A 24,153-nucleotide genomic window follows, 5' to 3' on the forward strand; every position below is an offset into this window, starting at 1 on the left:
ATATTGTTATCTTCTACACTTATTGTTATCAATTTAGATTTTTCTTCAAATTGTTCATATCATTTCTTATTAGTCACATATTCTATTGACTCACTTCATTCAAATCCAAATGAGTTTGTTTTCCTCCCATTCATCAAACTGTGGATGTAGTTAGTTTTTTATTAAGTCATAATTTTAATTTGATGAAATTAGCTGAGGAAGAAAACAATTATTTAATGTAGCCTTGTTAATATAATAGCAGATGTAGGAAGCTGCAGAACCCTGATGGAACCCACATGGGAGGGGGGCAAGACAAGCACAAATAGCACTGTTTAGAACAAGACATTGTATGCACAGAAGGTCTGTAAAGTTGTGTTTGTCTTGCAAGGATGGCGTCAATCAAAGAACTCATCAGTTTGATTGTTGGCTTTAAAAACAGCATCATCGGTCTGGACCCTAATATTCACTTGATTGAATGTAGTGGATAAAAGCTACTTGAGCCAAAATCTATCTATAAACCCACAGACACCATCACAGTGATGTTGGCAGACTGAACTTATGAAAGCATTCTCTTGCTCATATTAATCATCTGCATAATGATCTTCCTCTCCCCTGCCTTTAAACTGAGTTATTACTCGGCATCTCTCCAAAGAAAATCCTGGGTCTAGAAAATTTAAAAGCAACCCCCCCCCCTCTCTACCTGTAACATAACAAATCAGAGATTAAAAGACACAACCCCCCTTCACTGTTTTTTCTGCTTTAGTCTCTCCCAGCATCCATATGTATTCCATCACGCTACTTGCATTTCTTCCTTTACTCCCTGTGGCTCCTTCCTGCCCCCCCCCCCCCATTCCTCTTCCAGGAGCATCCCAGGGTGGGAAAGAAAGTGGCAAATTTTTATTCAATTAATTCTCTTTCAGTTTTGAGAACAATTGATGTGATTACTCGCTTTCCTGAGCTGCTTATTGAAAAGAAATGCAGATGAATTTCCAACCTAGAGCAAATGAGATGGATAGGATGGTGGGAGGGGTGTCCTGCCCACAGACTGGGGTCCTAAAAGGTGAGTTATCAGGCGATGGCAATTACTGAATGTTTGTCTGGCATTGAAGGTATTTCAAACGAGATGGGACAAGGTGAGATGGGGTGAAATGGAGAGAAGCCAAGTGCCACATTAAACTAAGTGGATGGTTTGCATCATGTATTTAACCAATAACAGCAACTATTCCACTTGGAGGAGACAGCAGCATCAGTGAAGTGTCTCCAGTCACAGCAAAGTCATCTTTATATGGTGCTGCAGTATCCTGTAAGAAGACATATATTTATATCAAGCTCAAAACATATATGTTCATTATTAGATTTTAAATAGTTCTCTATGTAACATTTAAGTTAATGATGCTTCGGGTTCAGAAATGTGGTTCCCAACAAACTGATAAGAAGTTTCAAAAATATTGATTAGCAGGTGAGGCTGTGAAATGATTATTAGAAAGGAAAGATTTTTTGATTTTGCAAAAACACTATAATCACATTCAAACATTTTACAATTTTACATTAGATAAAAGCACTAAAGTGCTTCAGAAGAAGATTTTTTTGCAAAAAAAACTTCAATCACATTCAGAAAATTTTACAATTTTTCATTAGATGAAAGAACTAAAGTGCTTCAAAAACACTAAAAACCAATAAATGAAAGGAAATACAATTTTAAAATGAGTGCATTATATCAGGAAATTTGCGAAAGTGAGTTGATCATCAACTAAAGTGCATAGGACATTTTTGTGACACCAGATGTTCCTAAAGTTATTCAGGTCTTTTGTCATTTTATAGAAACCAAATTCTAGTTTTAAGCGACATCTGATGTTACAGCAGAAAACAGTAGCTGCTTCTTGAACAGTATTGTTTTCAGTTCTCCTCTTCCTGGTCACATCAATTGCGAGTTTTGCCTCTCCAGAGATAAAATTAAAAGCTGCCACTTTCTCTGATTCGATCTATTGTACCCAGCACCGTAGATGAATTTCCTGATACAAAATTTTCACTGAACAGATTAAAAACATTCGTTAGAAGAGTGAAGAGCACTGAAGTCTCCCACACTCACTGAAAGCATGAAAGACTGTCTCCTGAAGGGGACAGAAGGGACACTGGCTGGACACCGCAGGGTTAAAAACAGAGATAAAGCATTGGAACCGATGGCACCATTTAAATCCTCCACTGGAGGTCGGCTGGTTTTTTCTTGAGGGGGGGTTTGTACAGAAGTCTCCACTGTGGGTCAGGTCCACTTCCCGTCCTCCTGTTGGCCCAGGTAGTGGGGGCTCTGTCACACAGGTTTTTCTTGTTGATTACTTTTACACATTGTCTGTACAGTATTTTTTTGTTGGCCGTGTGCAGGCTGATCTGTCGTTCATCTCCGAGGAGAGGACCCTCCAGTTCTCCAAACAGGGGACTGATGTGGACCTCAGGGAAAGGATCTTTGCTGTCTGGTACAGTCCCTGTACTATAGTCCAGGAGGAGGCTTCTCTCCTTCCCGGAGAGTCTTGGCCTCCACAGTTGTAGCCCCCTCTGAGCCCCCCTGGTGGACTGGATGTCCAGCAGGGAGCTCACAGCCTGGACATCCGCCAACTCAGGCCTGGCGTTGTCCACCAGCTGCTGGAGGGTCATGGTCCTGGTTCTGCAAAGTGCTGCAGACAGCCCAGGTGTGGCTCCACTGCAGACATCCAGCCTGGCTCCATGCACTAGTGGTTCCTTCAGTAACCAGAACAGTCAGAGCTTTTTCCTGGGCTGCTTTTAAATAGGGCCCATGATTTAAAGACACCATGATAAAACGGAGGCAAACTGTTTAACTTTAGAAACTTGGAGTCCATTAAAAACAGAGCAGCATCCAGGTCCAAGTTGCTCACACGTTTGACTATGCAGCTGGACACCTCTCTCCACGTCAGATCCGCTGGTCCAGTCAGAAACCGCTGGATGAACTGTAATCTGAACGTGGCTGTTCTACTAGCCAGGTGGATGAGGCCCTGTCCCCCCTCCTCTCTTGATAAAAACAACTCTCCTTGAGGCACCCAATGCAGCCCATCCCAGAAAAAGTTAACAAGTTTGGTCTGGATTTGGGCTAGAAACCCTGATGGGGGGTCCATACAGGCCAAGTGGTGCCACAGCTGTGAGGCCACCAGGTTGTTAATCACTAAAACTCGACCTCTGTACGACATTCTGGGGAGCAACCGTTTACATTTCTTTAGTTTCCCTTCTATTTTTTCAATGACGCCCTCCCAGTTCTTCCTGGTTGTTGTCTCATTTCCCAGGTACACACCGAGATATTTGAGACCATCAGTCTTCCAACACAAGTTTTGAGGAAGAACCGGGAGGTTGCCATGCCACTCACCAACAGCAAGGGCTTACCTTTTGTTCCAGTTTACTTTTGCAGCAGTTAAAACATTGAATGAGTTTGTCAAACCCACCAAAACATCAACATCCCTTTGGTTTTTGATAAAAACAACAACATCATCAGCATAGGCAGATAAAAGAATGTTCTCTCTAACACCAGGTAAAATCAAACCGTCGATGCTTTTGCTGATTCTACAGAGGAGGGGTTCCAGAGAGAGTGCATAGAGCATCCCAGACAGGGCACAGCCCTGCCAGATGCCCCGGTGCACCCTGAAGGGGGCACACAAGCTGCCGTTAAACTTCAGTACATTCTCAACGTCACTGTACAACACCTGGATCTTGGCAATAAACTTGGTGCTGAACCCAAACTTCTCCATAGTTGTCCAGAGGAAGCTGTGCTCAACACGGTCAAATGCGTTTTCCTGATCTAATGAAACAAGACCAGCATTTATACCCAATGATCTGGACACCTCCAAAACATCTCGAATTAGGTAGACATTGTCTGCCATGGACCTGCCGGGCACACAGTAGTTCTGATCCCGGTGGATGACCTGCTCCATAGCTCCCCTCAGCCTGGTAGCCAAAGCCTTGGACAGAACCTTGTAATCGGTGCAGAGCAGTGACACAGGGCGCCAGTTCTTGATGTCCTGCAGATTGCCTTTTTAAGCAGGAGGGCAACGACCGCCCTCCAGCAGGACAGTGGCAAAGAGCCTGAGGCCAGACTATTGGTAAACACTTCTAGCATATCAGGTGCTAGAATGTCCCAGAAGGCTGTATAGAACTCGACCGTCAGATCATCGATGCCCGGAGATCGTCGTCCCTGCATGTTCAGGGCAGTGTGGAGTTTCTCCAACTCCAGCGGCCGGTCGAGTTGTGAGTTTGTCTCCGTGGAGACCTGAGGTAGCTCTGCACAGAACTCCTCTAACAGTGGCTGGTTTTCTCGGTATTCACTGTGATACAAAGATGAATAAAAACTCACAGCTCACCTTCTGATCTGTCCGGGCTCTGTCAGCTCCTGTCCTGTGTCAGACAGCAGGGAGTGGATCAGGTTGGTCTGTCCATGCTTCTTCTCCAGGCTGAAGAAGAAGCTAGAGGGATCATCCATCTCTGTGATGTATTGCACCCTGGATCAGACCAGTGAACCCTGTACTTTAGTATCCAACAGGTCGGCTAAAGCCATTCTTTTGGACTTGAGGATTTCAGTACACCTCTGACTTCCTGTGGAAGTGCTTGTCTCTAACTCCACGATCTCAGCCTCCAAGTGTTTCATAGACCGGCAGGTGTCACGTGTGACGTTCAGAGTATACTGTTGGCACAGGAGTTTTATCTCTGTTTTGCCATAGTCCCACCACTGGCTAAGAGAGGTAAAATCAGCTTTTCTAAATCTGAAAGTGCTGCACTGCTAGGTAAAAATATTTCTTATGACAACGCGACATAAAACCAGAGAATGATCAGTAAAAGCAGCTGGCATTATATTACAGTCTTTAAAAACATTGAAATGGTGTTTAAAACAGTAAAAACGATCCAGCCTGGCTAAAGACACCCTACCTTCTGTCAGCAGTCTGGATGCATCCTCCTCCACACATCCACTAGGCCATGAGAAGAGACCAGCCGTTTCAGAGTGTGTTGGGATGCTGGGTGAGGCTCTGCATGATTACTGTCTAAGAGCAGGAGGGAGAGAGGAAGGAAGGAAGGAAGGAAGGAAGGAAGGAAGGAAGGGAGGGAGGGAGGGGGGGAGGGAGGGAGGGAGGGAGGGAGGGAGGGAGGGAGGGAGGGAGGGAGGAAGGAAGGAAGGAAGGAAGGAAGGAAGGAAGGAAGGAAGGAAGGAAGGAAAAAGAACGAATTACTTTATTGATCCCCAGATGGGGAAATAAAAAATAAAATAAAACAAGGATGGAAGGAAGGAAGGAAGGAAGGAAGGAAGGAAGGAAGGAAGGAAGGAAGGAAGGAAGGAAGGAAGGAAGGAAGGAAGGAAGGAAGGAAGGAAGGAAGGAAGGAAGGAAGGAAGGAAGGAAGGAAGGAAGGAAGGAAGGAAGGAAGGAAGGAAGGAAGGAAGGAAGGAAGGAAGGAAGGAAAGAAAAAGAACAAGTTACTTTATTGATCCCCAGATGGGGAAATAAAAAATAAAATAAAACAAGGATGTTATTGTCATTATTATTATCATGTTTGGTACTTTGGATATTTGTATCCCAAGAAGTCACCTGGGAGATGTTTCCTTAGTGGGACGAGTAAGAATCAATTCCAAGTGCAGCGTTGAATAAATACGGAGTGACATCTGCTTCTAATAAAACCAAATGTATTCACACTAACAGGGTGAAAGCGCTGTGGGGATGAGGGGGTTGCATTATAGTTGAAGGAAACTTTGAAAAGTTGAATGGGAGAGGTGAGGATATCACAGCCGCCAAATGAAATCTTACCTGTTCATGTAAACTATTACCTCATATTTCATTTCCCCTCCTTGATTCCTCCACATTCATTTTTCAGTCTTCTCCCCGGAGGAGGTTGTAAGTGGTAGATACATCCAACATCTATTTCACGGAGCCCCAGAGTGCTTGGATTCTTGTAATGTGTGAATATATTCCATGCTGGGGTGAGACAAATGCCTCTCTGCCCACTGTGTGTGTGGGTTGTTTGCGTTATATTCCCCTAGGAGATACGGTCTACCATGAAACAGTGTGTAATTATGTTTTCCCTCCACTTTCTGTGTTTGTGTCTTTGGTTTTTGTTCGTGTCGGTGCCTCCAGTCCCCCCAGTCATCCTGGTCTATCCGGAGACGCAGGCCCAGGAGCCGGGGGTGTCTGCCAGCCTGCACTGCCACGCTGATGGCATCCCAAATCCCAAACTCCTCTGGCTGAAGAACGGAATAGACCTGCAGCCCAGATCCTCCAAACAGCTCTCTCTCATAGGTGAGGAGTGTGTGTGGCGCTGCCAGCCCACAATGCATTGGAGCAGACCGTCATGTCGTGTTGGTGCAGTGATTGTTTCCTTCCACTGTCGCTGCAGTGCACCAAAAATTGCAGAAATCTCCTTAAACTAAGACGTGATGCATGAAGACAGTGATGATGCTGCAAACACAACCACCATAATTTAGTGAATAGTGGTCACTTTTTTTTTTTTTAATCTGTGCTGCTTTTGCACCTCTGCAATTATTCATTGGGAATTAACAAAAAACAAAAAAAACAAAGGAAATGACAAGAGAAATGACCAAATAGAATGTTTTGTGGTTCAGGAGACAGCAGCTATTCATCCAGACTCAAATGTTGCTTTTAAGTAAACTCTGTGAGAGCAGAAAAGGAGAAACACTTTTCTTTTTATGACCTAGTTCTCATTAAAGAAGAGTTTATTGGGTGTGTCCGGGCCATTACCTGTGGTAATAGCCTGTTATCATCCCTCAGACAGTCAAACGAGAGTTCTGCTGGATTCACCAACATATAAACACTGCAGACGCCACGCTTTCAGATTTGTTGGCAAAAAGAAAATCCAGGAGTCCAATTTAGAGATAATTTCTTTTTTTTTCTTCATTAAAATAAAGATGAAGGGAACCAGAACAGATTACACTTTGCCTCCAGAGGAGTCGTGATATGCTGTTACATCTCCACAGGTCACATATCAGGTGCGACATAAAGGCCTGGTTGAGTGTTGCCTCCATCCTCATGTATAAATCTGAACTACACACTGACAGCTAATAGTGAGTATTGATTTTTAAACCCAGGGCTGTAGAGTCAAGAGAGGGACGGCTTTGTGAACCTGAAGCCATCCTCAGAACTGAACCCCAGTCTCCTGATAATCCCTGTTGGTACATTAGTTTCAGGCGAACCTATAGCCCATATTGACGCCTTTACCTGGTCAGATACAGGTGCATGATGGGAAGAAAACACTTTTTGTTCCATATATTTTAGAATAATCCCATTGTCACTGTAATATTGTCCATCAGTCACGGCCGATGGATGACAGCAGGTCGTGTTTGTGAGCTAAATGCCTTTGACTGGATTAGGAATAACTGTAAGGAGGATGTAGTTGCTCTACAAGCTGTACGGAAAGAACAACAAGTTCATTTTTATTTCTGAAGGACCCAAATCACAACTTAAGATATTGGTCTTTCAGAGAGAGAAGACAGAGAAGACACAACTTTACAGCAACAGCATTAGCAGATGCAAATGGTCTTCATAATAATAACCAGCCAGTCAGAGACTGCAACACCTTTAACGTTGGGACATTAAATGTGTTAGGGAGCAGTAACCCATTCAAACACAGCCAGCAGGAACATTTACATTGATCTGGACTTGTGTTAGCTCCATATGATAAACACAAGTTCAATATTCACTTACGCCCCGGGGAAATATCAGGGCATTTAGTTGTTAAATGCTCCACTACGTCCACCACTTACATCCTAATGTGTGACACATCCTGGGCTCCTTCGCTGAAAGCAGAAAACTTCACAACCGTCTGATGAGAGGGGTCATCTGATCCAGTCCTAGAATAAGAAAATCAATTACAGTTTCTGGAAGTCCAAGCATCCCAATGGACCCCAGTAAAGAAACCAGAAGAGGAACACGCTATAAAAAGAATAAAAGTCGTGATATCACACAAAAACACGCAGGATCCCCGTCATCATGAGGTGCTAAAAGCTCGCGAGGCTCAATTAATGAGCTGTTCATTCACTGATCCTCAATGAGAATTGATCAGAACATAATTATGAATTAGAAGTAATTAGGAAGCCATGTCATTCTGAAGAGGCCCCCCTTCAACGCCGTTCTCACTTCAAAGTGTTGTACACTTTGACTGATAAAAGAGAATTATTATCAGAATCCAAAAAGACGTTTCACTAATGTGAACGGCTCGGCATCGGCTGCTTCAGTATCATATTTCTCAACCCAGCAGACACAAATTAGAAGTGAAAGCACAAAAAAATTAGAAGAAATTTGTTTTGCAAGTGTTTGTTTTATAGCTATTTATGAAATGTTAATTTTGTTTAAAAAAAGAGATAAAGCATTTATTTTACGCACACATCAAGTTTCAGAAGAAACAGGATGGAGAGGGGTGGAGGTGCGGTTCTTGAACAGAAGCTTTTTTTGTATGTTCTCATGGAACACACAGCATGATGTGACAAACACACACACACACACACAAACAATCTTGTTGATAGGCTTCCACTCTTAGAGCCATGAATTCAGAATGAACGACTTCCTTTTGATACCATCTCCTGCCCCTTCATCTGGGGATGATAACAACCTGATTGTTTTCTGTTTCTGTCTCCATGCTTGTCAGAATCAAAAGACACAGTTAGAGGATCGTATCTCTGAAGCCTGGGTATAAGACGCAGAAGATGCTCAAAGCATCTCAACAACTCAGTCCAACCTGAGGTTAATTGTTTGTCAGTATTTACCAGTTACACATAGTTACGTATAACTGTCATATTTACAATTCTGTATTATAAACCCAGTTGCTGGCTATATATGCAAATGTAGACATTTTCAGATATAGCGACCTGGTACCGGGTCACATCTGTGTCGATTGACAGGTCTCGGTCACGTGACAGGTTACCAGCCGTTACCCCAAAAATTAAGCGCCCACTACCGTTGCCAATGTTCTGGATTAAAATTAGAACAGAATAAAGTGTGATCACCCAAAGGGCAGTGAAACCCCTGCTTCCATTTCCAGCCTGATATCTTTGTGAAGCGGAATTTTCTGAAGTCAAAACCACGGAGTTGACCGGACGTCCGGGACACACTTCCAGTGTCACTGTCTCCAGGTACCCCAAGATGGGACCGGCTGGTTGTAGAGAAACAAGCTCAGGGCTCCCATCAATTCTCATTGTTGTTATTTCTAATTATATGATTGGTTTGTTCACCCTTTTATATAGAAATGATCAATATCTCTACTACATTGAATACACTGATTGTAAGTCGCTAAATTTCAAAATAAACCTCATCAGCGCCGTCACTTGAATTGAGTTTTTATATATAACTATTTCTTATTTTAAAGGATTTTCGTTCCAAAATTTAAAAAAATTCTTCCACAGGGATGTTGATGATCAATTTATGATCAAATACTTGTTTATTGTCTGTTGATGTGTACATTTGACATCAGACCACTGCAGTGATTTATTACTAGGCTACAGATGATGTCCTTCTTCTCTGATATCCTTCTTCTCCTTTGTGAATGTATGTTAAGTTACAGGAACCGCCTCAGCAGACGTTTACCACCAATCCGTTCAGCGTTCTTCTGAGGAAGCGTTTGTGTTCCAGCATCAGTCTTTGATTTATTTGGCTTGGTTTTGTTCACTTGCTGATTATGTGTTGTTGCTGATTGTGGTTGTTAGATATAAGCTCACAGTGTCCATATGGACACATGAAAGCATCGTGTTCATGACTCGAGTTTTATCCGCCCACACATTCAGGCTTCGGCTTCAACCACAATGTGTGACTTAGTTTCATCAACACTTGTTTGTTGTTCTTTGTTTGTTCTCTTTTTTAGCAAATGGTAGCGAGCTGTTTATCGGCAGCGTGCGCTACGAGGACACCGGAGCCTACACCTGCATCGCCAAGAACGAGGTGGGGGTGGACGAGGACATCTCCTCGCTGTTCGTTGAAGACTCAGCCAAGAAGACCCGTAAGTCACGCTTGGAATAGTGTTAATGCACACACATCTGGTTAATGTGTGTGCATTTTTGAAGAAAAATAAATGCTAAAATGGATTTTTTTTATTACAAAGGGGGGAAAAAAACAACCACTCTTAGCATTTCATATTTTAGTTAATCCAAAAATATGACATGTTTTTTGGATTATGCTGCAGGTAGAGTCCACCCACTGAAAGGATCCCACTTTACTCTATTGCATTAAAACATATTTAAACATATAGTGTTTTGGATTTGCAGGAAGTGGGGGCAGAAATTAAATTAAAGTATTCATAAAAATGTAATTTAAAAAATATGAAAATACAGTTTCATTCCACAACAGGAGATTTACCTTCCTATTCAGCAAATAATAGAGGGGAATAAGGGTATTCAGATTTGACTCACCAATAAAATATTATCATCTCATTTCTGTTATGATTCTTCGGATCTGTTTTTTAGGTGGAGAAAATAAAAAGTCAGTGGATCAGCCTCTGAGTTCCACTGCGGGAGGTTAAACAGGCTCCTCTCAGGATTTTGCCGTGATTTCATTAAAATACAGTCAAATCACATATTTTATGCTGCTTTGAAATTTGGTATTTCATTAGATTGCATCATATTTGACAAGCTGACCATCCCTAACCTCTAAAAAGTTTATCGCACCGGGTTGAAATTACACAGAATAATCGATGGCTTGTCCTCTCCGGAGACGGGAGTGATCTCTTGATTTAGGAGGAAATATGATCCTGTCAACAGCAGTGAGGAATATTTTGTGGCTGTCAAATATGTTTTGTCTTTGCATGTCATGTGCAAAAATCCCCCGTCTGTTTGATGATCCATCTCTTCTTCTTTTTTCCACAGAAGATTAAATGTTATTTTTCTCTGTTTCTCCCCCCCCACCCCCCCACATGCTTGGTGGATGACTCTGCAGTTGCAAACATTCTGTGGAGAGAAGAAGGTAATACATTACAGTGCTCATGGTGCATTTGTGTTGTGGTGAATAAGACATTTGCTAATGTTATTTTCTCTCTCCAGCACAGTTTTACTTCACATCTTTGGTTTCTTCATCTTTCATCTCCATGACATTTCATCCTTCTGCTTTTTCATCCATTTTTTTTTTTTTTAGAGATCACCTGAGGAGGAGATGGAAAGTAGTGCAAACCCAGTATGGTACTTAAAAGATAAATAATGTTGTAATTTTCAGCAGTCTTACAGTCCTTCCTGTCTTTATATTATATATTTATTCACATCTTTACCGCCACACGTATAGTTTTACTACCGCATTGCGGTTTTAGAGCTCCAAATGCATCTATTTCATAATAAAACCAACAGAAGCCAGCGTGTTTTAGAACGCTGTAAGCATTTTACTGTGTGTGAGCATTCATCCACTCTCAGAGCTCATTTTGCCTCATTAACACAACATTTATGCATTAAGTGCTTTGTGTCATTTGTCAGTGTTTTGTTGTGTACATTAGCACGACGCACACTGCTCCTTCGCTGACGTTTTTATCTCTTTTAACAGCCAAGAAAATCAGTCATCTTCGTTGTTTTTGTCAACTGCATGCTCCTTCAGAATGTGTGAACATTTTCTCAGCTGCAGAATTGGACTCATTTTACTCAGAGCAGATGAGACGTGAGATGTTTCTTCCCACAGAGACATCACCTTTAATCTCACACTACAGTTTGTTGCAGACATGCTGCTGGTAAAGCCCTTTGTAGTCTTTGTCAGCATCCCTGCTAACAGGAAAATCGAAATGCCCATCACAGATGTCATTTTCAGCTGTTTTTAATTTATATTTGTAATGTTTGGTTTTTTTCCAGCTTGAAGCATCCTTCTCAACATTTTTTCTGCCAATTCCTCTCGTCTCCTGCAGGGCTGAGTGTGGGCAACATGTTCTACGTGTTCTCTGATGAAGGCATCACCGTCCTGCAGCCCACCGAATGTGAGATCCGCAGACACATGAAGCGGACGGAAAGGATCGTCGCCACTTACGTAAGTGAACAGATCCCGTCAAGATGAAACTGTGAAGCGACTGAATAAGATCCCATTAAAATACTCGTGTGGGGAAATGAGTAGAATCCTCCATTTATCAGATGTATCTATCCAGTAGGTGGATGAAACTGTTGAGTTGACGCTTTTTAAAAACAAATTATGTGCTGATGTCAGAGTTTTTACATTAAAGCACACTCTCCCACCGTCGGTTCTAGGTTTTAATGAGGATCCATCTCGTCCTAACTAGTCAGGAGGTTCTTTGGTCAGTAAATTGCCAACAAAATGAAGACCATCTTTCTTTTTCTGCTTCCCCTGGTAAAGTGAGAGCTCACCTCACTAAATGTAATGGGATTACTTGTGTTAATCAGTCAGCAGCTCACGCCAATAGACTGTACAGTCTACAGTACACGCCCTGAGCGATTTAATCCACAGGAACGACATACCTTTGTCGGAGCGATGGGATTTAGAAGGTAGAAGGTCCCGTTCCTCTGAGGGATAGGGTTTCACAGGACAATATAATTGTATTAGAGATCAATGCAAATTTAATAAGCAATATGTGTCCCGCTGTAAACTGCAGTCCCTCCCTTTCTCTAAGGTAGAGACAAGGTGAACACTCTCGTGAGCATTTGTGTTTAGTGGTGATCATATATCTGTTAATCATGTGTGTGAAGACCAGTCACCTGCAGCTGATGTCACTACAGAAATGGTTGAAACATTGGTTGATGTTCACCTCGGACTCACGTGATCTGGTTTCTGTCACGATAATGAATGGACAGTAGCACAGTTACTTAAAATCTATTCTTTTACATCCAGAATGAAAACTGTTATTATTTGAAATCTGTTTTTTTTTAATGCAATTCCATTTTATTTTATTGTCTTTTCTGTTCTTTCCAAAAGGTTTCTTTTCTGTACTTTTGTTTTCTAAATATTGTCTGAGAGCCTTTAATGTCTCATGTAATGGTTTTTGAATTGCTTGATGTCAGATCATGTTATAAGCCTTTCCTGCTCTGGCTTTAACAAGAATATCTCTTTCTAATAGAAATGTTGTAGAATAATTAAAGTTGCCTTTAGTAATTGCTTTGGTCAGTTGACAGAAAATTGAGAATTTTGACAGAATAACTGTGTTGACATTTGATGAGTTGAAACCTAAAAATCGAACATTTTTTTCCTTGCTTTTCAGCTGTTATGAGAGAATACAGCTCGCTTTAGACGCTGTAAACATTCTTCACCACTTGGCGACATTTCAGAGTAATGAGAGTCAATAAAGAGAGCAAACAACAATTACAGCAATTCTAAGAAAATTCTAAATGATCTTTCTACCCAATATGAACATATTACTGCATTGATTTTAAATGGAAATAGCTAAAATCATAAGGATGCATGATAAAACCAGTATTTATAGGAACAACATACTATTAAAGACATACTGCACACTAATAACCTTGGTCTTTGCCTGGAAGCCACACCTGTCCACCCTTCTCTCCTCTGTTGTTTCTTCCAGGAGGAGATGTGTCCTAAAGCCGAGGGGGTGTCGGCTCAACACTGTGTGTGGTCCTCAGCGGTCAACATCAGAGACAAGTACATCTACGCGACCCAGCCACGCCTGAATCGACTGCTGGTTGTTGATATTCAAGCACAGAAGGTGGTTCAGGTGGGTGGAGCAGGTGTCCACCTGTTATAACTCGACTCATCATCATGAGGTCAACGATCAACGGCCATGTGCTGTCGTCCAATCACAGAGTAGGGGGGAGGGACACACCTGTCAGGTCTAAATGTGTCGTGAGGGTCTGGAGTAATTCTGACGTGTTGAAGGAAACCTGTCTAGGTCCTGGAAAACTGGACCAGGTCTATACTCTCCATTGGGTGCTAGTCAGTTCATGGGAGTTCTCCCATCCTGTCCACTTGTGTTTTGTGGATTTTGAGAAGGTGTTCATGTCACTCATGGTATCTTTTGGGGAGTGCTCCGATAGTATGTGGTTCGGGGCCCTTTGCCATCTGATCTCTATATGACCGAAGCTGGGGCTTGGTTCACAGTCAGACCTGCTCCAGGTGCGTGTGTGACTTCAGCAGGGCCGCCATTTATCAACGGTTCTGTTGATAATCTTTAAGGCCAATTTATAGGTGCAGCCAGGGGCCTGAGGGAGTCCGGTTTGAGAACCACAGGATTTCATCTCTGCTTTTTCCTCATCAATCCTGGACTTTCAGCGTGCACTGCGGTGGTTTGCAGCTGAGTGCGATGTGAGTAGAATGAGGCTCAGCACCTCCAAATCCGAGGCCATGGTTCTCAACCGGGAAAAGGTCGTCTGCCCTCTCCAGGTTGGTGAGGTCACTGCTTGGTGGGTCACTGCTCGGCGTGTTTAGTATGTTTAGTAGTATCCAAGATTTAGGATAGCTCAGTGTCTGAGTAAACCTCAGGAGGAGTGTGCTTTTCAATTCATCAGCAAAGACAGATGGAGGAATCTGTCAGGTGGAGGCTGTCTGTCCGTGCCAAGAAGACCCATAACTCTGACATGAGTTTCCCCGTAGAGTGGCTGGGTGCACCCTTAGAGATCGGGTGAGGAGCTCAATCACCAGGGAGGAGCTGCTGCTCCTCGATCTCAAGCGGAGCCAGCTGAGGTGGCTCGGGCATCTGTTCCGGATGCCTCCTTGATGCCTCCCTGGGGAGGTGTTTCGGGCATGTCCTACCTGGAGATACCTCGAGGAAGACCTAGGACACGCTGGAGGGACTATGTCTCTCGGCTGGCCCGGGAACGCCTCGGGATTCCTCCAGAAGACCTGGAGGAGGTGTCTGGGGAGAGGGAAGTAGGGGCATCCCTGCTGAGACGTATGGGTAAAATCCAGATGTAGGTGGCTTTACATTTTGGAGGTATGTAAACTGAATGCTCTACATTCTGACTACATGTCAAACAGTATCACCATCAGGAGGACTTTTGGTTAAAACTTGTCACCCTGTTGCTTCCAATGTAAGAAGACCACATGGAGAGTAGAATAAATCAAACGCACAACAAGCGTTTGGAACTCTGTGGTGCTCAGGTGGGTGCTGAGAGTCTCACCATTCATCTTGCCTTTAGCAGCTGTTTAGAGACTGGATCCCTCAGGGGTTCTTCCCAGGGTCAACATCATTTATACTGAGGTACAGGGTGAGGAGAAATAGGCCTAACCCAAGGAGGAAGAAACAGACACATGTGAATAGATCACAGGGGAAAAAACAGGAACCTAAAACATGAAGCCTGACCTTATTACCAGTTTAAAGAAAGCGAATGTTGGGTGTTCATGTTCATGCTAAGACCTGCCTGCAAAACAGAAAAATAAAGAAAGACTTGATGAAAGAAAGACTTAATGAAAATCAACCTTATAAAAACATCTTACTTTTAATGTAACTTTATTTTTAGTAAATAATATGGATATAAAAAAAAGAGTAGTGGAAAGAGGAGCAGAGGTCATTTGGTGTTTTGTGACCCACCAGCTGACCCTTTCTTTCTCCATCCAATAATGTGAACCTGCCTCCCCTCCATTCATCACCTTATCTCTCTTTTCTTTCTTTCTTTAACATCCTTTCTGAACTCCGGTGCAGAAGGTTAACACATCCCCCTTTATTTGTCTTCTTTTCCTCTGTTCTCTCAAAGCTTTTTGTTTTACAAAGCTCAAATGTGTCTTAGTTTTTACAATGGCCTCAAGAACCACGGAATACGGCAACAACAAAAGTGTTCTATCCACTGACAGAAGAAAATAATGGCTTTTTTAATCAAGTAAAAATGCTACATTCATTATCTTCACAGAGGTGTCTAGGCAAATTTATTAAGAAGACAGAGCATATGTTGGACATGTCCAAACTCCAAAGGAGCGAGGATTGGAAAGCAGCCCTTCTCAACAGATAGTGTAATTAAATAACAGTTAGCACCAAACGTATTTGTCTTCAGGCACAAATTTAAACTGTAAGAAGACAGAAATTACTCTCCTGTTTTTAGTCGCTGTTGGGACTTCTTAAACCAAGTTGTAATTCTGTCGTAAAATATGATTGATGTCTTTTAAGAAGCAGCCGTGAAAAGGTTATATCAAAAAATTCACGGCCAAAAAAAGTGGATTGTTGTCCAAAGGCGTGAGAGGAGGACCACTAACACGTCCACTAATGAAGCTGTTGGTGGTTTTCATGCTGTTTCATCCTGGAGGAAATTCACCTTTTAAATTATCTTTTAGTAAAGGGGTCTAACCTTGACCTCTGCCAGCCCACCTTCCAATGGGAGTGGAAGCAAACAGTACAATGGCTAATTAAAAGACAGCCAGATGGCAAAGACCAGTGTTACACAGTGTGTCAGGTTTTTGGTCTGCACTAAATCAGTAGGAAACAGCAACCAGGTCTCTGTTTCATTTTCTCCTTCTGTGTCCAAATGAGCTTCTTACAGCTACCAAAAATATTCTTTCATGTTTGAAACTAAACTAAAAAAAAATGTAATCTATGTCTTTACCTTTCTGTTGACATTTGTAACTAAAGTTTTCATAAGGCTTCCAAGGGCGTGAACAGGAATTAAAGCATCATCATGGATTCAGAGATTTTCAGGCTATAACTTTAACTGTATTTTTACCTGTACATTTTTTATACATATGTAGAATATTATGTTCAGTATGTTTTATTATAGATAAATTTAAAAAGTTTTTTTTTTTTTTCCTGCAGTGGATTAAATGAAAACAGTCCACTTGTAATCATGGAGCAGATCATCAGAATAAAGAAAAAGAACTAGTTAATCAAGTTCACAGTCAGGAACAAACTTCCTCTGTAGGCTTTAAGCATCAGCATCTGATCTGACCTGATGATACCATCTAAACCTGGAAGCTTCTGACCGTACTGAACAGAATAAGATCAACCGCAACAGACACACAAACACACAAATATATATGTATGTATATGTGTGTGTGATGCCCTGTTCCTGCAGTAACAGTTTGAAACATGCAGAACACACTACCTTCACGTTCTGTTTTTTTGCACCTACTTCATTGCAGGATGTGATAACGCCTTTCTTCTGACAACATTTCATTTGTAGGTCTCTGTTTCACTAAATTACCAAAGCACAAGCTGAGATTTGCAACTCCCCTCATGCTATTCTGGACACATTCCACTACTTTAAACAAGCACTATATGCAGACATGAACACTCAGTGCAGGCCTCACAAATGCATCTGTAATTTGCTAGTGAATCGTGTGTGAAATGTGATGCTGCCAGCTAAATCCTGTTTGCAAATTAGTGTTGAGAAACAAGACTGTGGTCTTTTGTGCGGTGCAGGAATGTGTGTTGTTTGTTTGCAGCAGGATGCAGAGTTTACAACTCGGGCAGATCAATAATCAATCACTTTTAGACAAAGATATTGTTGATGACAACCCCACGAACATTGTTGCATGATATAGTTATAGTATCTGCAGGCCAACCATTCGCGCTCTATTAAGGAGACAACTTTTTTTTTTAAATTTTTAAATTTAATCTTTATTTGATAGGACAAACCTCACTGAGATTATGAATCTTTTTTCCAAGATTCCCCTGGCAAAGACAGCAGCAGCAACTAGTTTCAGATTAACAAAACATAGTCATACACAATTTTCATAATACATAATATATAATCCATATACAACATACATATAAGCAGCATCTTTTCCCAGAATCAGCCATCTATCTACTCTATCTCTTTGTTTACCGATGAAAATAAGTCTACTTCAATATAAAAGTTGTTAATCAACCTCAATGGCTCTTGCGTTGTATTTTGTTCCTTCTTGCCATTTTTCCTAGGATGTTAGTGACCCATTCTGTGTAAAGTATATCAGTGATGGATATGTTTGTAAATCTGTTGTGCAAACTTAGAAACTTTTCAGCTCATGAACAATCCCTCTGATCTTTTCAAATCGCCATCTCTTCTAGGCTGTAGCAACCGATCCATTTCCCGTGAAGATGCTTTACGACAAGTCACATGACCAGGTGTGGGTCCTAACGTGGGGAGATATGAGCAGAACACATCCAACACTTCAGGTAACCGAGTGAGTCGTGCTTCAAAGTCGTCAGGTGACGGTTCTTCACCCAACAGCTTGAAACCGCATGAGACAGATCAATAATAAGAGGCTGGGTATTGGATATATTGATCTGTTTCATCCTCTCCTGAAGACAAAATGTTTAATATTGTTTGTATAATCTGTGGGTTGCAACACAGGGAGTTTATCTCTAATGAAACCTATTTTCTAAACCGGACTGCAGCTCTAACAGTACAAAATAGCCTATCTTTATCGCCTTGCTGTGTGTAAAAGAACATAATCTGTATTAGCTGTAGAAAGCCTGCTAACAAATGAATGCAGCACCAAATAATTAATTGAGTTCTGTTGCTGAGCTGGATCCCTATTTATGTAATAAGTATTTGCATGACAGTATCTAATCTATGTATGTTTTGGAGCATTTACCAAACCAGCAAAACAGTAATTCACAGCTGTGGCGCCGGCGCCTCGTGCCCAGCGTCCCTTTGGACCGCTGGTGTTGGATGCTTCACAAATGAGAAATGATCACAGGTGTAGTTTTATCTAATCCACCTCAGGGGATTGGGTGGGGTGAGGGAACCGGAGAGGTGGATCCAGGGCCGCTGAGATGGAAGGGAGGGGAAAGGGAAGAGAGCCGGAGCCCGTGGGGAGAGGCTCGACTCTGTTTTATAGCGCCGGTTTGTGTTTGCCTGTGCAGCAGTGGAGGACACTGTCAGGACTGAAGCCAGCAAGGGATCCAATTGTGATGTCTGTAATAGACACAGACATGCTTATAGTCCTATTTCGTTTCATTGGCAGGAAGGATACCAATATAATCTTGTGAGGTTTCGTCTTTACTTTTTTTTTATTTTATAAAAATATAAATTAATAAAAAATTAATAAATTTTACATATATATAAATAAAATTAAAAAATTATATATATATATGTGAATAAAAAAGAAATAAATGAATAAATAAATAGGGGTATTCATAAAGGGAATTGCACAAGGATGAGGGGCTCAGAATTATGATCCTTAGGAGTGAAATGACATTTCATTTCCAGAACTTTACTTGTATTGTTGGTTGGAAGCACCTGTTGTTTCCAATAGTTTTTTAATCGTTAATCAGTGGTTGTGGAGCTGGTAATGGTGCTACAGCGGTTTGTCAGAGAGCACTTCAGGATGTTGCCGTGTTGCCCAGGGTATCTGACAAAAAAACGGCCGTGAAGATGGATAGCTTTGGATCTAAATGTGCCACTACAGTCTGGAAACAAAAAGCAGAAAAAGTATGACCGCCTGTGTGTGGGCTTTAACAATAATTTACAATCCACATGGCCAAGAAGTCTGCGTGTGTGTGCGCGTATACTTCTTGTTAAAGTGTTTATGCCGGAGTTGTTTTGACACCTCCCTCTGAGGTTACTGTCTCAAATGAAGCAGAAAATTATATGAAAAGATGTTTTTCATCACAGACAAAACAATTTTCTCCTCATATAATTTGAAAGTGTTTCATATAATTCGAAACAATCGGAGCAGGTTTTTATATAAAAGCTCTCCCTTTCTGTTTTCTTGAGCCCGAACTGCAAAAAAATCATATTCATGTTTTTCCTTTTCGTTCGCTTCCTGTTTCTGTGCAGCCGCTCAGCAGTGATGAATAATTGGAGACCGGGGCATGAATCACTCAAAAATGCAATTGGAGAGAAACCGTATAATGGATTGCAGTCCATGTGGATCACACCACAAATAAATGGTCTGATAATGCCATTATCATTGGGACTGAAAGTAATTGACCTGTTCTGCAGAGGCCTGTCACAGAGGCACCGCTTCGCTTCAGCGAATCATACATGTTCATGAGCGTGCGTCTGTGTTGGTGCATGTTAATTGTGCAACCTTGGTGTGTAAATGTGGGTCACTGCTCGCTGTGTTTAGTACGTTTAGTAGTAGCCAAGATTTAGGATGGCTCAGAGTCTGAGTAAACATCAGGAGGAGTGTGATTGTCAATTCATTAGCAAAGACAAATGGAGGAACTCTGTCAGGTGGAGGCTGTCAGTCCACCCCAAGAAGACCTTTAACTCTAAACAGGAAGTGGATTACCCAGAACTTTTCTCTCTCAGAGGTTCACCAATTATATGCTGACAACTTATGATTAATACCTCGGCAAAGGAAGTAGGTTTTTACCAGAGCTGTCAATCTGTTAGCAGGATTACTGGAATCTGAAGATCATGATGAATTCTGTTTAGAAGTACGGACCATGACCTCCAAGAAAATCATGGGTATAATTTGAATCTGGGAATTGGAGACTTCAATATTTATTTTAACAGAAATCACTGCTGTAATTGGCTGCAAATTACCAAAAGATAACCCCTAAAAGATCACCAAAAGACAACTCACCTCTTCCAGTTTAATCTAAATGATTGAAACATTGATTTGTCCATTAACCTACATCTGTCTTCTTACACTTTCTTGCATGTATTCATAAAACTATGATATAATGTAGTTGCTACAGTCCAGATTGATCTCCAGCAGCGAGCCACTGAGGCTTCCAGACAATCCATCATTTACTTTACTTTTCCCCAGAAGCAACACGATGACAATATCTGTGAGCATTTAACAACAGTGTTACGGTGACGTCCCTGATGAGTGGTGCTGAATTCCCTGAAGACATGAGAGTGTTTGTGGAATACTGTCTCATTTTAATGTAGTGGGGTAAAAGAAATCCACTCAGAGTTTCTCCAGAGCTGAAATACAAGAAGTCCTGGGAAGGTAGTGCAGCGAGGCGCTGACAGAAAACCGGGCCTTGCTGCTGAGCATGCGGATGTGATATCCAAGCATGATTGATGATGGAGGAAGACTAGTGGCGTTAAGGTGAGAGTACCTGCAGCACTGAAGACGCAGCCGCCTCCCGATAAAACATGAGTGATGCTGCATTGAACCTCATTAACTCTTGTCATTAAAATCTGCTACTAATGACTTTTTTAATGAGGATTGCTTTCACGTCTAACAGGCAGTGAGACGGCAGCAGATCTGTTGTGTGGGAAAAAAATGAATGAGAACACCAGACAAAGGACTTCTGTTGACTCTGCAACTTAAACCTGCGTTTTTATTCTCTTGCATTCTGTAGTTGTGAGGAACCGGTATGAGTTTTGGCCCCCTGCTGGGCATCAAGTACAGGTTTTGCTGAATTGGGACAGGCAGAGACATCAAAATAGACTTTTTCACTTAGTTCTTGGATTTTAAAAATAGCATCTTATATGCTCTCTTGCAACATTTGTCTTAGCATCCAAACTTTGAAACGCTTCATCGAGCAAAGTTTGTCTGAGAATAGAAAGTTGGTTTAACTCTGCAGAGCAGAGTTTGACTGGTAAATAACTCGCGTGTCTCCATCCCATAAAACCCATCAGCTGTCCTTGAGTGTGACCTGATCACGCAGGTATGCATGATAAAGCATGTGTCCTGAAGCGGGCAGAGCCGTCGCCACTCCCCTAGATGCACTTTTACAAACATGCTGATTCAGGGGCGAATGCATGACAAAGGGAGATGGAGCGCTCTTATTGAGGCGTGTGTTTATCAGACAACTAGAATCAGGCCCTCTATCAGAGGAGTGAGGAAGGAGGACGCTTCATCACTTCAGGCCATAAAAATTAGATATTTATCTCGCCCGGGATATATGGGTGTGTCACCTCAGCAAGCTTCAGCTGTTGAGACTAAAAGATGAATTAATATGTATATACAGTACACCCTTGTTCCTTGCGGTTAATGGGTTCCAGGAACCACACGCGATTAACTAATTCCGCGATAGAACGACAAACTATTTATCTCATTATTTACATGAAATTTAAACATTTAAGAGCCCCCCCCCATACTGATATTAAACCATCGAGGTTTGCCTGTATATATATATACATATATATATATACAGTGCGCCCTAGCGCATTTGCACATCAACGCTCACGGATTTTTGTTCGGCAGTCATGTAATACCGTACACGCATTCTATTATATATATCATTCTATTATAATATATCTGTATTACCTTTTCCCACACTCTGATAGACTGTTTAAAGCACTTTTGTGTCTCACGTAAGTCCGGTGTTGCGCACTTCCGAATGCCGTCAGCCAATAGAATGCGTGTACGGTATTACATGACTGCCGAACAAAAATCCGTGAGCGTTGATGTGCAAATGCGCTAGGGCGCACTGTATATATATATATATATATATACAGGCAAACCTCGGTTTCCGACCACAATTCGTTCCTGCAGGCTGTTCGAATAGCGATTTGTTCGAATTGCAAATACATTTTTCCCATTACAAATAATGTAAATGGTCTTAATCCGTTCCAAGACGCTAGAAAACTACCTTTTTTCAACATCATATGTTATTTCATAATGTCATTTATATATCACATGGCATAGTAATGAAACATATCAAAGAAATGTAAAAAGAAGGAAGCAAACATAAGAAAGAAGGAAAGAATCAGGTTAGCCTAAGGTACGAGTTACCGTCGTCTTTTCGACAGAAGTTTACGGAACGCTGATTAAGTGAAAAATTATTGAATCCAGTAAACTAAAATAAAAAGCACATTACAGTTAAAGCATAAGAACAAAAAAGATAAGAATTTTTAGCTTTGTGGTTGTGAGCAGTTGGCTTACGTGAATGTTTTTCTTGCTTGGCGGCGAGAAAAAGGCGTTTATTTCACGTTCGACTTCCAAATTTTGTTCGACTTCTAAGACAAAAAAATTCTGAATTTTTTTGTTCGAATTCCGATTTGTTCGATGTCTAAAGCGTTTGAAAACCAAGGTGTGCTTGTATATACCGTATAGATATATTTATAAAAAGTTGTATGTATATATATATTTTTTATTTAATTTAATTGTTTTACCTAGAGCTGAAATGGGAGACAGATTCTTTATTTTTAGGGTTTCTCTGCTGCCACAGAGTGTAAAATAAAGAACTTCACCATCATTGACTGTTGTTATGTCATCGTGCACAGGTAATTCCTCAAGCCAGTGTGGGAGAAGTACATCATGCAATCCGCACAACTTTCCAACGGGTCAACGACTTTTTCATTCCTCCAACTAACCTCATTATCACTCACGTGAGGTAAAACAGCACTCAGCCACCTCTGTCCCTAAAACACAGAGGACATTAATCACAACACCCTTCAGAAATAAAGAACACCAATTAGAAATTCTAATGACAGTCTTGATGCGTGATAATCATTAATCCCCTGAAATCTAGAAGAGCTATTAACTTTTGAACTCTTGTCGATTTAGGTTTGCCTTCGTCTTCCTCAAAAACGAACCTGCGATACACAAAATTGACCTGGAGACTTTCCATCGCGTCAAGACAATCAGCCTGAAGAACTTCAGCTGCGTTCCCATCAGCATGGCGTACACTCATCTGAGCGGCTTCTACTTCGTCCAATGCCAGAGAAACAGGCATCTCCAAGCCCCGCCCCAGCTCCTCATCGACAGCGTGACGGACGCCGTCATCGGTCCGAACCTCAACATCACGGGGCGGCCGTTCGTGTCGCCGGACGGACGCTACATCGTGACACCTGACCTGCGGAGCTCGAGGCTGATGGTGCAGACGGTGTCGTTCCAGGGGGAGCTGGGTCTGAACCAGGAACTAGATGGGCCCACAGCCGTCTCCGATCTCGCTTTCCAGCCTTCTTTCACAATTTCCAACCAACATGTGATCGTAGCCACCGCCGGCTCAGGCACGGACCTGCTATTCGCCGATCTGTCCTCGGGCCGCACCGAGGTCATCCGGAGCCTCAAGGAGCCTCTGGCCCCTCAAGCCTGGCCCTGGGGAGGCCCCAACAGAGTAGTGGTCTCAAGTGGGTTATTTGGACAATATCTGGTGACGCCATCAGCAGAGTCCCTGTTTGTCCTCAACGGCAAACAGAGAACGCCACACTGTGAGGTGTCAGACATCAAGAGAGGGAACACAGTTGTTTGGGTGGGTGAGGTATGAGTTTTAAAAAAAAAATGGGAAAAAGCAGAAGATGTAGGAGTAGGGACAAATGTACATGGAAAAAAAGAGAGAGGCGAGATGAGGCCAAATTACCTAGAATAAAGATTTATACGACCATAAGTTGTGGACTCAACTCTGGGACTGAGCGAGAGGGTTACATGCCTGAGTTATTGTAACAAAAGTACACTAAACATAAAGTAATTGAGAAAAACATAAAGAAACCCTGTTGTGATA

At 41.9% G+C, this 24,153-nt stretch overlaps 1 protein-coding gene across 1 annotated transcript in view; it reads left to right on the plus strand.

Moving 5' to 3' along the window:
* The window catches only part of fstl4 (follistatin-like 4), a 159,150-nt gene extending 135,231 nt beyond the window's left edge, over positions 1 to 23,919 (plus strand). Inside the window, exons 9-16 of the mRNA XM_068331748.1 lie at positions 6,096 to 6,257; positions 9,829 to 9,963; positions 10,896 to 10,922; positions 11,839 to 11,957; positions 13,459 to 13,608; positions 17,863 to 17,970; positions 22,934 to 23,043; positions 23,217 to 23,919. Of these exons, the coding sequence (XP_068187849.1) occupies positions 6,096 to 6,257; positions 9,829 to 9,963; positions 10,896 to 10,922; positions 11,839 to 11,957; positions 13,459 to 13,608; positions 17,863 to 17,970; positions 22,934 to 23,043; positions 23,217 to 23,919 (1,514 nt within the window). The remainder of the gene's footprint in view (positions 1 to 6,095; positions 6,258 to 9,828; positions 9,964 to 10,895; positions 10,923 to 11,838; positions 11,958 to 13,458; positions 13,609 to 17,862; positions 17,971 to 22,933; positions 23,044 to 23,216) is intronic.
* Positions 23,920 to 24,153: the final 234 nt, after the last annotated feature.

The sequence above is a fragment of the Antennarius striatus genome, chromosome 13 (genome assembly GCF_040054535.1).
Source record: "Antennarius striatus isolate MH-2024 chromosome 13, ASM4005453v1, whole genome shotgun sequence".
In the NCBI taxonomy this organism is placed as follows: domain Eukaryota; kingdom Metazoa; phylum Chordata; class Actinopteri; order Lophiiformes; family Antennariidae; genus Antennarius; species Antennarius striatus.